General features: G+C 43.8%; 1 protein-coding gene across 1 annotated transcript in view; it reads right to left on the bottom strand.

Annotated features, from left to right (window-relative positions):
* Nucleotides 1–7,274, bottom strand: part of LIN28A (lin-28 RNA binding posttranscriptional regulator A) — a 60,994-nt gene extending 53,720 nt beyond the window's left edge. The window contains exon 1 of the mRNA XM_077299588.1: nt 7,133–7,274. Coding sequence (XP_077155703.1) covers nt 7,133–7,210 — 78 coding nt within the window. The 5' untranslated portion in view covers nt 7,211–7,274. The remainder of the gene's footprint in view (nt 1–7,132) is intronic.
* Nucleotides 7,275–16,649: the final 9,375 nt, after the last annotated feature.

Genomic DNA, 16,649 nt, shown 5'->3' with positions numbered 1-16,649 from the left:
GGAGACGCTCGGTACAAGGTGAGTACATCGCCTTGTACCGATCGTCTCAGGGAAGCACGCAGGGAGCCCCCTCCCTGCACGATGCTTCCCTATACCGCCGGAACACTGCGATCATGTTTGATCGCAGTGTGCCGGGGGTTAATGTGCCGGGGGCGGTCCGTGACCGCTCCTGGCACATAGTGCCGGATGTCAGCTGCGATAGTCAGCTGACACTCGGCCGCGCTCCCCCTGTGAGAGTGGCCGATTGCATATGACGTACTATCCCATCACTGGGAATTAAGTCCCAGGTCACCTTGACGGGATAGTACGTCATATGGGATTAAGGGGTTAAGGGACCTTATTTAAATGCTTAGGAAGCCTTTTGCAGGTGTTTTTTTTTGTTATTTATTCTAATTTACTGAGATAATGACTTTTGGGTTTTCATTGGCTGTAAGCCATAATTATCATCATCATCATCAACAACAGAAATAAACACTTGAAATAGATCACTCTGTTTGTAATGACTCCATATAATATAGGAGTTTCACTTTTTGTATTGAAGAACTGAAATAAATTAACATTTTGATGATATTCTAATTTTGTGAGAAGCACCTGTATGTGCGCAGTGTGGGGCATATATATGGTATATGCCCGGGTTGGCCCGGGACCTGCTGCTGTCTTCTGCTGGACTCCCCAAGGTTAGAGATGCATATAGATAAAATATATGTATAGCTAACCTTGGCGAGTCTAGCAGAAGACAGCAGCATGTCCTGGGCAGATCGATGTGGTGATATCATCATGCTGGAACTTAACTTCAACTCACCGCACACAGGATGTCTATCCTGTTGCTTCGGGACCAGTAGTTTTGCATACTGCAGGTCTAAAGAATGGAGAGCAGCAGCGCAGAAGACCATTTCTTCGTGCTCAACCGATACAGTTAAGGGTAGCACCGGGTGGGCCCCTCCAAGTTAGGGACCTGAGAAAACCACCTCATCCCGGTAGCTAAGCTACTGTGTCCATGTTAAGGATGTGATTAAATGAGAAACAAGAAAGGTTACATAAGCTACTGTTTGGGAACACAACTTACAGACGTGAAAAAAAGTATTTAGTCAGCCACCAATTCTGCAATTTCTCCCACTTAAAAAGATGAGAGAGGCCTGTAATTGACATCATAGGTAGACCACAACTATGAGAGTCAAAATCAGAAAACAAATCCAGAAAATCACTTTCAAGTTGTTTTATTGCGTGCAAAGGTGTCCACAAAAAAAAAAGAAAGCATGATCACTTTTGATTTGTGTCACAGATCAAAATCACCCATTCAATTTTATTGCTAAGTGAAACACTCAGACGGCATCTTATTTGTCTTACTTGCTGCCAAAGAGAACTGACATTGCATACAGCACAGTCGACTACTACATACTACTACAGATCTGCTTTCCCCTTGGCATAAAAGACCTTGCACTTTCCTGGAGCTCCTCATAAGGCCGGGGTCCCACTTGCAACTGCAATGCGAGAAACTCACTCGAGTATCTCCATCAATACCCAGCACTGCCGTCAGCACTCGGGACCGGAGTGTGTGGCTGCATGTATTTCTATGCAGCTCAATGCTCCGGTCCGAACTGCTGGTGGCAGTGCCGGGTATTGAGGAGAATTTCTCGCATTGCAGTTAGTGGGACACCGGCCTAACTCACCAGCTGCACATTTACCATCTCCATTCAAACACTACCACCTCATTCTGCCCTCTTTCTTTTGGTGTCCCTCAAAGCTCTGTCTTGAGACCCCTACTTTTCTTCATGTATACCTTTGACCTTGCTTCCAGTACCACTTATAGCTCATGACACTCTGATCTACATCTCTGGTTCAGACATCACCTCTCAGCTGTCCAAAATCCTTCAGTCTCTCAGACATATCCTCCTTCTTCTCATCATGTTTCCTAAAGCTCAATGTGCACAAAACCTGAACTCACTATCTTTCCCCACCCACTGACTCTCCTACCTGATAGCTCTGTCACAATAAATGACATCACACTTTCTTCTGTACCAGAAGTCGGCAGCCTTGGAGTAACCATTAACTTGACTAATGCAATATTCTCCTTTGTGGCCTCCCAACTAACACTCTCACTTCTCCAGTCCATCCTTAACTGTGCTGATCAACTAAACCACTTCTCTCCTCATGATCATTTTATTCCCATTAGTTTTCATCAGCCAGTAAAAGAGCACTAATCAACTTATATACATTTGACTAGTGCTAGTTAATTGGATAAAATCAGCCTAATGGCTCATGTAGGCATCCGTGCAACATGGTCCGATATCAGAACACAATGCAATGACTGGCCACGGATCTCCCAACCTGAGTGCGAGAGAGAAATATATAAAGCTTTCACACTTTCACATTCCATGCTCAGACTGTGTTGCATGGATGTCTGCATGAGCCCTTAGTGAGACTTTACTCGCTATCTGGACTAGGTGTATGTTAACTGAAATTGGCCGATTATCTTGAACTAGATGGAGGCCCGATGCTATCGCATTGGAAGGGTGGTGACGTCCCAATGGGGGCAGGCAATCCAGCGGTGGTCGGGATCCCAGCTGTGGGGAGGGGTCCTTGCAGCGTGGGAGTCCTAGCAGCGGGGGGGTCCAGCGATGACCCGCTGGTGGTACTGTGCAAGGGCCTGGTACCACCAGCAGTGCGGTGGATTGTGGGATTCGAGGACGTCCAGACGGAAGTGGATGACAGACAATTTAAGGTAATTATATAAATAGATGGGTGTTCCTAGGAAAGTGCCTCTCTCGATATTCGTGTAGTGTAAACAGGCTGCCAATCACCCAAAAAACTAGCAAAATGATTGTTCACTGGGGGAAATAATTTTTAAACTTGTGTAAAAATCATCAGTCTCAGTAGGATGTAGTCCTGTGTAAACAGGATCTGTGTTGCCAAGCACAAAGACAATGCATGTGCAAAAAACAATCTACTTCTAATCGTTCTGTGCGCATTGGAAGTCCAGTCAGCCTAATAACATACACTAACAGCCGTGAGACATGCAGCTGCGGGGACTAACATTATTTGAGAACTGCCGAAGACACTAGTTAACACCCCAGCATGTTCAGATAGCACCTTAACGGATCACGTTCGCTCATCACTACTGGTCAGTTACCGGCCACTATGAAGTGTTGTAAACGCATCCAAAGATGTAATCGTAGTTTAAGGCTTATGTGCACACATCAGGATTTTATGCAGAAATTTCCTGAACAAAACCGGACTTTTTCCCGCAGGAAATCTGCATGCATTTTTTGGGCGTTTTTCTCGCGTTTTTTGTGTGGATTTTTTGCGTTTTTTTTCCAAAGCTTCAAAATGCAATAAATAGCGGGAAATCCGCAAAAAATCCGCAAAATTAATGAACATGCTGCGTTTTTTTCCACGACGCGTTTTTATCGCGAAAAAAACGCAACATGTGCACAAAAATTGCGGAATGCATTAAAAATGATGGGATGCTTAATGTATGCGTTTTTTAAGCGTTTTTGCTGCATAAAACCGCCCAAAAAACGCGAAAAATCCGGAACGTGTGCACATAGCCTAAAAGGGAGAATAGAAAAGTGAAAAAAGTATTCTTACAACTGGAAATATCAGTACATAACATTTAACCCCTTAGACTGAGTGACAGAATACAAGTTTTGTTCAGATTCGTAGAGAGGCGAGTTAATTCCCATTGATGTTCAACTTAACAGATAGATTTTAATTAAAACTTCAAGAAAAAGGTTTATTTATAGGTTACATGATTTCAAGTATCTGTTTAGGGTACTAAAGGTACCGTCACACTAAGGCTTCTTTCACACTAGCGTCGGGCCGAGGTCCCCGACGCTAGCGTTGTCTCCGCCGCACAACGGGTGCAGCGGATGCATTTCTCCAGCGCATCCGCTGCCCCATTGTGAGGTGCGGGGAAGTGCGGGGAGGTGGGGGCGGAGTTCCGGCCGCGCATGCGCGGTCGGAAAAAGTGGACCGTCGGGAGCAAAAAACGTTACATGTAACGTTTTTTGGTCCCGACGGTCCGCCACAGCACGGCGCAACCGTCGCACGACGGTTGCGACGTGTGGCAATGCGTCGCAAATGCGTCGCTAATGTCAGTCAATGCTGAAAAAACGCATCCTGCAAGCACTTTTGCAGGATGCGTTTTTTCGGCAAAACGACGCATTTGCGACGTATTGCAGTTAACGCTAGTGTGAAAGTAGCCTAAGCGATGCTGCAGCGATACAGACAACGATGCCGATCGATGCAGCGTCGCTGTTTGGTCGCTGGAGAGCTGTCACACAGACCGCTCTCCAGCGACCAACGATGCCGAGGTCCCTGGGTAACCAGGGTAAACATCGGGTTGCTAAGCGCAGGGCTGCTGGGTCGCTGATTGGTCACGGCCGGACGGGCGTGACCAATCAGTGAAGCCAGGGCCGGCTCCAGGTTTTTGAGGGCCCCGGGCGAAAGAGTCTCACAGCCCACATAGCATATAACACAGCCCACATAGTATATAGTACAGCCACGTAGTATATTGCACAGCCACGCAGTATATAGCACAGCCCGCGCAGTATATAGCACAGCCCGCGCAGTATATAGCACAGCCCGCGCAGTATATAGCACAGCCCATGTAGTATATAGCACCGCCCATGCAGTATATAACACAGCCCACGTAGTATATAGCACAGCCACGTAGTATATGGCACAGCCACGTAGTATATAGCACAACCACATAGTATATAACACAGGCCACGCAGTATATAACACAGCTCACGCAGTATATAACACAGCCCATGCAGTATATAACACAGCCCACGTAGTATATAGCAATGTGGGCACCATATCCCTGTTAAAAAAATAATTAAAATAAAAAATAGTTATATACTCACCTTCCGGCGGCCCCCGGATCCAGCCCAGGCCTTTAGCGATGCTCCTCGCAACGCTCTGTTCCCAGTAATGCCTTGCGGCAATAACACGTGATGATGTAGCGGCCTCGCGAGACCGCTATATCATCTGGAGTCATTGCCGCAATGCATTCTTGGAACCGGAGCGTCGCGAGGAGCGGGAAAGGCTGCTGCGGACGCCGGAAGGTGAGAATATAATGATTTTTTTTTAAGATTATTATTTTTAACATTATATGTTTTCACTATTGATGCTGGATAGGCAGCATCAATAGTAAAAAGTTGGTCAAACTTACAGGGGTAATGGCAGCGTTAACGGACTGTGTTACACCGTGTTATGCCGCGGTGTAACGCAGTCCATTTAACGGACTGCTAAAACGCTATGTGGGCTCTGACTGGAGGGGAGTATGGAGGGGGCACTGACTGGAAGGGAGTAGGAAGGGGCCAATTCGCGGCTGGACTGTGCCTGTCGCTGACTGTCGCTGATTGGTCGCGCCCAGCCAGCCGTGACCAATCAGCGACGCACGATATCCGTGACAGAGAAACAGACAGACAGACAAACAGACGAAAGTGGACCTTAGACAATTATATATATACCACTTTGCTAGCCAATGAAAATGTACATTTATTTGTGTCACCATCAGGGCAAGGTCACAACATATTTACAAAATACCTACCTGAGGAATGGAATTTCAATTGATATATTATTTTTATTTACTTCTATTATAAATCATATCCTGCTTACCACTATGAAAGTCAGTATATAACTACCAGTTTTGTGATTAGTAGTTGTATTTAAAAGAGAAGAAATAAAACTGGAATTCTAACATTTTTAAATGAACCTGTTTATCTGTGGGCATTTTGGAACTGAAAGCCATGCACCCACTGCATCCTATCTGTGGATCTGGTGAACACAATTCAATGTGGAACTTATCTTCCGGTTTCTGGATGACTTATCTTAATCCATATCCTGCTTACATAGGAGATATTGGAATAGGAAATATGGTGCTCTGTGATGGGAGGTGACTGCAGCCAGAACAAAACCAGCAGAGCTTTTGATGTTGGGAATACTAGTGGCTGCAATAAGGAAATTGCACATTCAGGACAATAAAAAAAAGAGATATGCTCAGTATCCCATCCGTACACATCCAAAATCTCTTGAGAATGCATAGGTCAAGCAAAGGTTACAAAGAATCCACCACTCAAGGCTTATCCTGACATATTCATTCTGGACACCGCAGGAGGTCTCATCTCCAGAGAGAAATGTAAAGCAACAGAATTGATAATAGCGCATGAAGAGGCCGATGACAGATTGATTTTCCTATATACAAGAATGTAACATCAGTGTACATTGGGTCTTACAATAAAGATTTTGTACAATTTCCTTCCATATACATAATTCAAATGGTATGTATTTTTTTTATTATAAAATGTAAGATATTTCCAAACTTCCAAGCCATTATATATAATTTGCAGACATATGCTATCTACATTCTCATGTTCAAACTCTACACTGGTCCTCACGATCAAGTCCAGCACAGAAGACTTACTTGCATATCTTATTTTCAAACTGACAGACCAATTACAGCTTGTCTATTCCAGCCTCTCGTGGGCGTTTGGGGGCTAGCCCTTACATTATAGCCGAGTTACAAAACCTTTGCAGTCATTTATGTGATCCAACAATATATTTTAGATTTTGAGTGGGATAGAAATACTAAATGAATAGGCAAACGTTGTAAATACATTCAGACACTGTGCAGATGATGCAAAAGGACAAAAAAGTCAACAACAGCGGCCAGATGTTACAGCATAGTGGATGGCATTTCATGAAATCCCATCTCCACTATGCCTGCTGGGACGCCTCTGGCTTTCCTGCGTAAACAGACATGCGGTGCATCTTTCCGGACCGCAGCATGTCTATCTTGCAGAGACGCTCCATCTCCGCAAGGTAAAGTCACCCATACAATGTATAGGATGCGGTGATTCTGCATGGTTCAATGAACACATGCGGAATCACCGCCCGTACAAAAGTCGGCAGTGCTTTGGACAGAGCGGACATGTGCTGCATCCAAAGCGCTGCCAGTACTGACTGTGGAAACATACCCTTACAGTAGAAAGAAATGGTGATAAATACAAAACCAATATGCCAATGCTTTATTTTTATGCTTATAATCATTTTTATTTTAATAGCACTGAATGCTATATATAATGGTGAAATTCCAATTTACTACTTGCAAAAATAGAGCTCTTACCTGATGCACAAAGACATCTATAGGAGTTTCCAGATCAACACCTTCCTTCTTGGTCAATGTGAGGAAACCAAAGCCCATTCTAACATTGAACCACTTGCATACTCCAGAACCTTGAAGAACAGTGAATTCCCCTAGCTGCAGAGGATCAGAGGCATCAAGAGCAGGCTTGGTGAGCTCACCTATAAATGGGTAAACAAGTAGTTAATTTTTTGTTTTTTTTAAAAACACATTAAATTACACCATCAAGGCAGCAGCAGCTGATGATTTTGGCTGCAATAGCAAAGAATTGTATGTGTATGGGGGTTTTCCAAAAGGTTATAAAAAAAAAAGTGTTATCAGACATGATGAATTTGAGCAGGATAAATAAGCTGCCCACAGAGGTTTCTTGCAATGGTTAATACCATCTCCCCATTGAAAACACAATAGTTCCCATAGTGGTCCATATCTATATATATAATTGTCTAAGGGGTACTTCCATCTTTCTGTCTGTCCTTCTGTCTGTCTGTCGGCAACTTCCATCACGGTTATTCATTCACTGATTGGTCTCGCCAGCTGCCTGTCATGGCTGCCGCAACCAATCAGCGACAGGCACAGTTCGATTAGTCCCTCCCTACTCCCCTGCAGTCACTGCCCGGCGCCCGCTCCATACTCCCCGCAGTCACGGCTCACACAGGGTTAATGCCTGCCTATGCAGCCTCATTAGTAAAAACATCTAATGTGAAAAATAATAATAATAAAAAAAATCATTATATACTCACCTTCCGGCGTCCGGTCATGTGACCGCGACGTCCCACAGGCCCTGCGCGAAGAAGCTGCGGTACCATGAGACAGGCAGGGACAGCGCCGGGACCAGGTGAGTATTTCATATTCACCTGTCCACGTTCCATCCGCCGGGCGCCACTCTGTCTTCCCATCCTCTTGCACTGACTGTGCAGGTCAGAGGACGCGATGACGTATTAGTGTGCGCGCCACCCTCTGCCTGAACAGTGCGGTGCGGAGAGACGGGACGCTGAGGAGCAGCGACGAGAGGTGAGTATGTGATTTTTTTTTTTTTTATTGCAGCAGCAGCAGCATTACATGTGGCACAATGCTGTATGGAGCGTCTATGGGGCCATAAAGAACTGCATGGAGCATTATATGGGGCATCTATGGGGCCATAAAGAACTGCATGGAGCATTATATGGGGCATCTATGGGCCCATAAAGAACTGCATGGAGCATTATATGGGGCATCTATGGGGCCATAACTGCATGGAGCATTACATGGGGCATCTATGGGGCCATAACTGCATGGAGCATTATATGGGGCATCTATGGGGCCATAACTGCATGGAGCATTATATGGGGCATCTATGGGGCCATAACTGCATGCAGCATTATATGGGGCATCTATGGGGCCATAACTGCATGGAGCATTATATGGGGCATCTATGGGGCCATAACTGCATGCAGCATTATATGGGGCATCTATGGGGCCATAACTGCATGGAGCATTATATGGGGCATCTATGGGGTCATAACTGCATGGAGCATTATACTACGTGACTGGGCAAAATACTACGTGACTGGGCAACATAGTACGTGGACATGCATATTCTAGAATACCCGATGCGATAGAATCGAGCCACCATCTAGTTATATATAAACGCCGGAAAAACTGCAACAATGCCAAAATGGGTCCCCAAGGAAACTGGCAAAACTTCCTATCAAAGATACAAAAATCTACAATCAAACAAAACAAAACAAAAAAAAAAAATCAGGCAGCACATCCAAAATAGGGAAAAAGTAAGGATCCTTTGTTCACCAATACCAGCTACGTTTCAGCTCTCTCTTTGGAGCTAGAGAAACGTAGGTGGTGTTGGTGGATAAAGGATTCTTACTTTTTCACTATTTTGGATGTGCTCCCACCTTTTTTAGAGATATAAATAATGGATCTAATATATACATACACTGCTCAAAAAAAAAAAAAGGGAACACTAAAATACCACATCCTAGATATCACTGAATGAAATATTCCAGTTGCAAATCTTTATTCTTTACATAGTGGAATGCGTTGAGAACAATATAAAAACATCAATGTAAATCAAAATTAATATCCAATGAAGATCTGGATTTGGAATGATACTCAAAATCAAATTACAGGCTGATCCAACTTCAGTGGAAATGCCTCAAGATAAGGAAATTATGCTCAGTGTGTGTGGCCTCCACGAGCCTGTATGACCACCATACAACACCTGGCATCATCCTGTTGAGGCGGCAGATGTACTTCTGAGGGATGTCCTCCCAGACCTGGATTAAAGCATCAGTCAACTGCTGGAAAGTCTGTGGTGCAACATGGCATGGGTGAATGGAATGAGACATGATGTCCCAGATGTGGATGATTGGATTCAGGTCTGGGAAACAGGCAGGCCAATACATAGCATAAGTACAGTACGTTCATCGTGCAAGAACAGGCACTTCAGCCATGAGGCCTAGCATTGTTGTGAATCAGAAGGAACCCAGGGCCCATTGCATCTGCATATGGTCTCACAATAGGTCTGAGGATCTCATCCCGGTACCTAATGACAGTCGGGGTAACTCTGGCTAGCACATGCAGGGCTGTGTGACCCTCCAAAGAAATGCCTCCCCACACCATTACTGACCCACTGCCAAACCAGTCATTGATGGATGCAATATCCAGCAAAACGTTATCCATGGTGTCTCCAGACTCTATCACATATGAACCTGCTCTCATCCTTGAAGAGCACCGGGCACCAAAACTGTCAATCTTTGTGTTCTCTAGCAGTCGACTTGCATGGTGTTGGGCTGTAAGCACAACACCCACTTGGACATAGAGCCCTTATACCACCCTCATGAAGTTGGTTTCTGACAGTTTCAGCAGACACATGGATGCTAGCAGCCTGCTGGAGGGCTCTGCCACTGCTCCTCTGGTTTCTCCTTGCACAGAGGAGGTGGTAGTCCTGCTGCTGGTTTGTTGCCCTCCTACAGTCCCCTCAATATCTCCTGGTGTACTGTCCTGTCTCCTGGTATCTGCTCTATGCTCTGGACACTGTGCTGACAGACGCAGCCACCCATCTTGTCACAGCTCGCATTGATGTGCCATCCTGGATGAGCTGCACTACCTGAGCAACTTCTATGGGTTGTACAGTATACATCACCTCATGCTACTGTACCTCTATGGGTTAGACCAACAACAAAATGCAAAAAAGTGACCAAAACCACAGCCAAAAGGGATGAGAACAGTGAAATGGTCTGTGGTCACCACCTGGAGAACCAATCTTTTATGGGGGTTGTCTTGCTAATTGCCTATAATTTCTACATGTTGTCTGCTCCATTGGCACAACAGCAGGCGAAATTGATTCACAATCAGTGTTGCTTCAAAACCAGACAGGTTGATATCACAGAAGTGTGATTAACGTGAAGTTACATTGTGTTTAAGTGTTCCTTTTTCTTTTTTTTAAGCAGTGTACATACACTACTTGATAGCATAGGGTGAGAGACAAAATGTACCATTAATATGACCACACCATTTACAGAATTGTCATTGAATTGCCATAGACAATTGTGTTCGCCTGTAAACTGTTATACACATTTGCTTATTTGAAATTAAAGACAATTTCATATATGATGAAAGATAAAAGGGTAATACTGAGGAAGAGAGTAGCACAGCTGAAACTTACAAAAGCAAAGAGTAAAATTTTAGATAATGCTTGAAGAGATGTGCAGCGCCCCAGAGTCCTGGTCGTTGCAGTACTGTTGCTCCGCCGCTAAGGGGGGCTATGGCACGTCTGATGGCACTGAAGGAGTTCACCTGACCAGGTATCACAGACACCAATACACTTCACAGTCTGGCCTCCAGGGGGAGCTAAGGGCGCTATGTATTAGGCCACTCCTCACAGTCTGGTAAAACGGGGGGTTAGATAGGAAGTTAGTTAGCAAGCTGACTGGGTTGGAACCAGGCAACATCCTGTGGCAGAGGGTGTTGCAGGGGAAGATTCAGGGGGGTCCCTGTCAGGGGTGGGATCCTGACAGAGGCCTAGCGAACAGAGAGAACGTTACGGGACCGCGCCTGCACTTTATAGTGGCGGTACCCCAAGAAAGGACAAGAAGCGAGGTTTATTGTGCTGAGTGAGAAACGAGATTAACGCAACAAGGAGAAACAGCAGTAGGAGTCGTGCTGTAAGATGAGGCAACATCCTAATGAGGCGCGCAGCCGGTGTCCGGAAACGCCGAGGAAGTATAGAGCTCCAGGCCTAACTTCAAACCTACGGCAGGACAGTCAGTTATAGGCGGGCTGTCTCACTCAAATCACCTAAGAAGACGTAGGGGGCAACAATAGGAGAGGGGCGACTCTAGGGTCCCGGAAGACCTCCGAGCCTACCCGTCATAAGGGTGCGTCCTAGCCATATCATCTGGGGGACGAAGAAGAACATCATAATCGAGTTGTGAGGGAACTTCAGAAACAGACACAACAGTTGTGGGGACTATCCCGTAAGCACAGCAGGGGAGGACCACAACACACAAGCGCTGGAAGGTAGGCACAGATTTCCACCTGCAAAGGGAACTCTGGAGGTGCCATCGGACCGGCCGGACTCACGCAGCCTGGTTAACCGTACTCTGGATTGAGGATCCTGAAGCCTTCAGTAAAGAGGTAAAGAGACTGCAACCTGGTGTCCTCGTTATTTACTGCGACCTGCATTGCACCACAACATCACCACCCTCCACATCTTTCATTGGACGCCCCTCAGCAGGGTCACGGGCCGGGTCTAGCCACCGTGAAACCCCAGAGCAGAGACTCAGAGACCCGGTGCCGGGTACCCCTCGGCCCTGCGGCAGTGGGGGCGCTCCAGATGTACCGCCACACAAGGTAACGCTCCGTCTCCCCAAGATAAATAGCACCGTTCTATGTATAGGATGCGGTGATTTTGCATGTTTCAATGAACACATGTGGAATCACCGTGCATACAAAAGTGCTTTGGACGGAGCGGACATGTTCCGCGTCCAAAGCGCTGCTGATACTGATCGTGGAAACATACCCTAATATTCCAGCTGATAATGGCAGTCGTAGTGTTAGAAGAGTTGTTCTTTTTAATTTTAATGCACCATAGGGCTGCAAAGATCTAAAATATCAAATGGATCTCTTACTCACCCTCCCTGGGTCCAGCACTGCAGGCAGTTGTATTTTTGCCTGTTTACACATGAACACCGCACTTTAGATGCACATTGAACAATCTAATATATCATTCAGTGCTCATAGGCTGCCGTTATTTTTTGCAGAACAGAATGATGTGCTGCTGAGAATCATGATCTTTTGGACAAACTATAAGATTATTCAACCCAACGAATAAGCATTTTCCTCATTCATCGGATGATCCATAGCCTGTTTCGACAACACAATTACCGTGTGCCTTATACCATTGATGGAGCCCTACTGGGGAAGCAAAGGAGGTCCCTTTGGATCTTTACTAGTTAGCTGTAAGGGTATCTATATGATGTAATCAACCTGTAGTGCAAGATTAATCCTTTCTAGAACTAATGCTTTTAGTGCTAAATTGTTATGTGATTTGTTAGTCCAATATTGTAATATTGACACATATAAGGCCCAACTTCTTTCTAGAACATTATGGCCACGTGCCACCAAGAGAGCAATCAGCTGCAGTGTCAACTCTACCATTGCACTATTTTGGCTTAACATGCTCTCCAATTGCATTTTATGGTGCATTAGTGTAGTCTTTTCCTGTCCTTGTTGGCTTCCAATAGCTGCCAAAATGCACTGTAAATTCATACACCGCGCATAAGAAAAACAGATATAACATTCCACTCTTTTGTGGGTGATGATGCGGGAGGTGCCCTGAAAAATACCACCCTTAAATCATGCTGCGATTTAGAGAAAAATACTTTGGCAATAAGTAACATGTTAAACGTGTAGAGATTCTAATACAATCTTGTCTCAGTACAGAGTTAGGATATGTTCAGATGGTGAGTTTTTTTTACACTGCTTGTTTTTGAGAAAAAAATGCAAGTAACTCCAAATACTCATTGGGGAACATAGCCTTAGCAATTCAGGTGTAGGCGTGATGTAAGAGGCAATTGTCAACTTGTTCTTAGAGTTGTGCAAAAGAACCTCAAGGATATATATAGAATTCTAACATACTGTAGCACTACAGTACATTTCCATGTACATGAAATAAGTAGCGCTATCTACACAGTCAGTTTAGCTAGCGTTCCCAATTACAGGTGTGTGGGGAAAAAAAAGGCCAATGAAATTTTCTAAAATGTAAAAAAAAATAATTCTGGTGTGATTTCACAACAGTCTTTGTCTTTGTCTACAGGCTGCCAAGATTCATGTACTATAGTGGCACATGACGGCAGCATAAAATTTGTTGTCTTATTGGTGAATTGCCATCGTACCGGCATCAGTATGGCAGGTTGCTTGCAGCCTGTAAACGGCGGTACAATCTACGCAGAATGAGCAGGTTATTGAAAAGCTGGATATACTAGCTTAGATTTTGTTATTCTGGAGGTGAAACATTTGCCGCCCCTCTTTATTTTTTCCATTAAACTCTCAGACAACCTCTCCAAGTTACTTACAAAACAGTCAAGAACGTGTTGTATCCACGTTCTCACAGATCGAACACATTCATAGTGTATGTTGCTGTTCACGGGTCCAGGTTTTTTTTGCGGAAAGCACAAGTACGGATCAAAATTACCCATACAAGTCTATGAGTCCATTAAAGTCACAGACATCACACAGATGGCATCAGTGCACAATTCGTATGCTGTCTGCAATGTTAATCACAATGTATAAAATATTTGCAATTAATTTATTCTTCACCAGTAAAAATCACTGATGAAACCGATGGTACAAACACTGATGGAAATCAGATACAAAACAGCTTTTACATTTGGCAAAAATCATGCACATCTGAATAAGGCCTAGGGCATCATTCAGAGATTAGTGATTTTTCTGGTACGCCAAAAAACCCCAAATAATAATAATCCAAATACCAGTGGTTTTTATACGCTTACACTTTTGATACATTTACACTTTTTATATGATTATTTGATATGATTACATACCCCTTAGTTTTACCATTAGCATTACATCTTTGATTTTCTTGTAAATAAAATAAATAAGTTGCCAAGCTTCTTCGAGCTGAAATGTTAATCACGGACAGCACCAAGGTTGCACACTGATGCCATCTGTGTGCTTCCATGATTTTCATCTACCCATATTCATATTGGTAATTTTCAACCATGACTGAGATGATTTTTTTGGAGATACATTTTTTTTTTGCAGACAATGTCAGCATGTCTCCATGAGTACATGTGCTATCCATGAAAAACACATGGGAAAAATGATTATCTGAAGGAGGCCTAATCTAGTGGATGAAAAATATAGCTACAGGTGCACCTCACAAAATTAGAATATCATCAAAAGGTTAATTTATTTCAGTTCTTCAATACAAAAAGTGAAACTCATATATTATATAGAGACATTACAAACAGAGTGATCTATTTCAAGTGTTTATTTCTGTTAATGTTGATGATTATGGCCAATGAAAGCCCAAAAGTTATTATCTCAGTAAACTAGAATACTTTATAACACCAGCTTGAAAAAATTATTTTAAAATCCAAAATGTTGGCCTACTGAAATGTATGTTCAGTAAATGCACTCAATACTTGGTAGGGGCTCCTTTTGCATTAATTACTGCATCAATGCGGAGTGGCAAGGAGGTGATCAGCCTGTGGCACTACTGAGGCGTTATGGAACAGTTGGTTTGATAGCAGCCTTCAGCTCGTCTGCATGGTTAGACCTGGTGTCTCTCATCTTCCTCTTGACAATACCCCATAGATTCTCTATGGGGTTAATGTCAGGAGAGTTTGCTGGCCAATCAAGCACAGTGATACTGTTGTTTTTAAACCAGAAATTGGTACTTCTGGCAGTGTGGACAGGTGCCAAGTCCTGCTGGGGAATGAAATTTCCAACTCCAAAAAGCTTATTGGCAGAGGGAAGCATGAAGTGCTCTAAAATTTCCTGGTAGACGGCTGCACTGACTTTGGTCTTGAGCACAGTGGACCTACACCAGCAGATGACATGGCTCCACAAAACATCGCTGATTGTGGAAACTTCACACTAAACCTAAAGCAGCTTGAATTGTGCACCTCTCCACTCTTCCTCCAGACTTTTGGACATTGATTTCCAAGGTCTAGTGTGAAGTATCCACCATCAGTGGTTTTGGAAGCCATGTCACCTGCTGGTGTAGGTCCACTGTGCTTTATCAAGACCAAAGTCAGCGCAGCCGTCTACCAGGAAATTTTAGAGCACCTCATGCTTCCCTCTGCCGACAAGCTTTTTGGAGGTGGAAATTTAATTCTCCAGCAGGACTTGGCACCTGTCCACACTGCCAAAAGTACCAATACCTGGTTTAAAAACAACAGTATTACTGTGCTTGATTGGCCAGCAAACTCGCCTGACCTTAACCCCATAGAGAATCTATGCAGTATTGTCAAGAGGAAGATGAGAGAAACCAGACCCAACAATGCAGACTAGTTGAAGACTGCTATCAAAGCAACCTGGGCTTCCATAACACCTCAGCAGTGTCACAGACAGATCACCTCCATGCCACGCCGCATTGATGCAGAAGGAGCCCTGACCAAGTATTGAGTGCATTTACTGAATATACATTTCAGTAGGCCACATTTACATTTTGGATTTTAAAATAATTTTTTCAAGCTGGTGTTATAACGTATTCTGATTTACTGAGATAATGACTTTTGGGTTTTCAGTGGCTATAAGCCATAATCATCCACATTAGCAGAAATAAACACTTGAAATAGATCACCCTGTAATGACTATATAAAATATGAGTTTCACTTTTTGTATTGAAGAACTGAAATAAATTAACTTTTTGATGATATTCTAATTTTGTGAGATGCACCTGTAGATGTGCTTAGGGGTGTTCAAAACTCATTTTTGGACACGTTTCTTAATTCAGGTGTTTAAGATTTACCATACGAATTAGATTGAATATATGATCATTTGAATGAATTCTGTGTGCTGTTCTTATGCATCATGGTCTGCACACAGACCCCTCATAGCCAGTGCACATAGCCCTTTCCCCCCCACAGACCAATGGTTCACATGGAAAAACGTAAATTGCAGTACACACTATTCATGACATGGGGTCAGTCAGTTACATCCACAATTTGCAGATGTGACTAGTTGGCTTTTAGAAATACCCTTCTTGAACCAGGGTTTTATGGCTACAAGTCTTTTTAAAAATGTTTTGATGTCAGGTTTTTTTTGTCACACACTTTTTGACCTAAGACCATATGAAAAAAAACTAATGTATGTATTTGGGTTCATAATTTCCTACTGAGTGTCCAATATCTGGCCACACCAAGGTTTTAGTTTTTTCGCTTTTTTTAAGGAGAGAGAGAGAGAGAGATATTAGGAACTATACCTGGCCATAGACCTAATGATAATGGTTTCTTAGAACGATTTTACCAATGTT

This window comes from Ranitomeya variabilis, chromosome 3 (genome assembly GCF_051348905.1).
Source record: "Ranitomeya variabilis isolate aRanVar5 chromosome 3, aRanVar5.hap1, whole genome shotgun sequence".
NCBI classification, from domain to species: Eukaryota; Metazoa; Chordata; class Amphibia; order Anura; family Dendrobatidae; genus Ranitomeya; species Ranitomeya variabilis.
The sequence above is the reverse complement of the archived record's forward strand: the minus strand, read 5'-3'. Positions and strand labels throughout refer to the sequence as shown.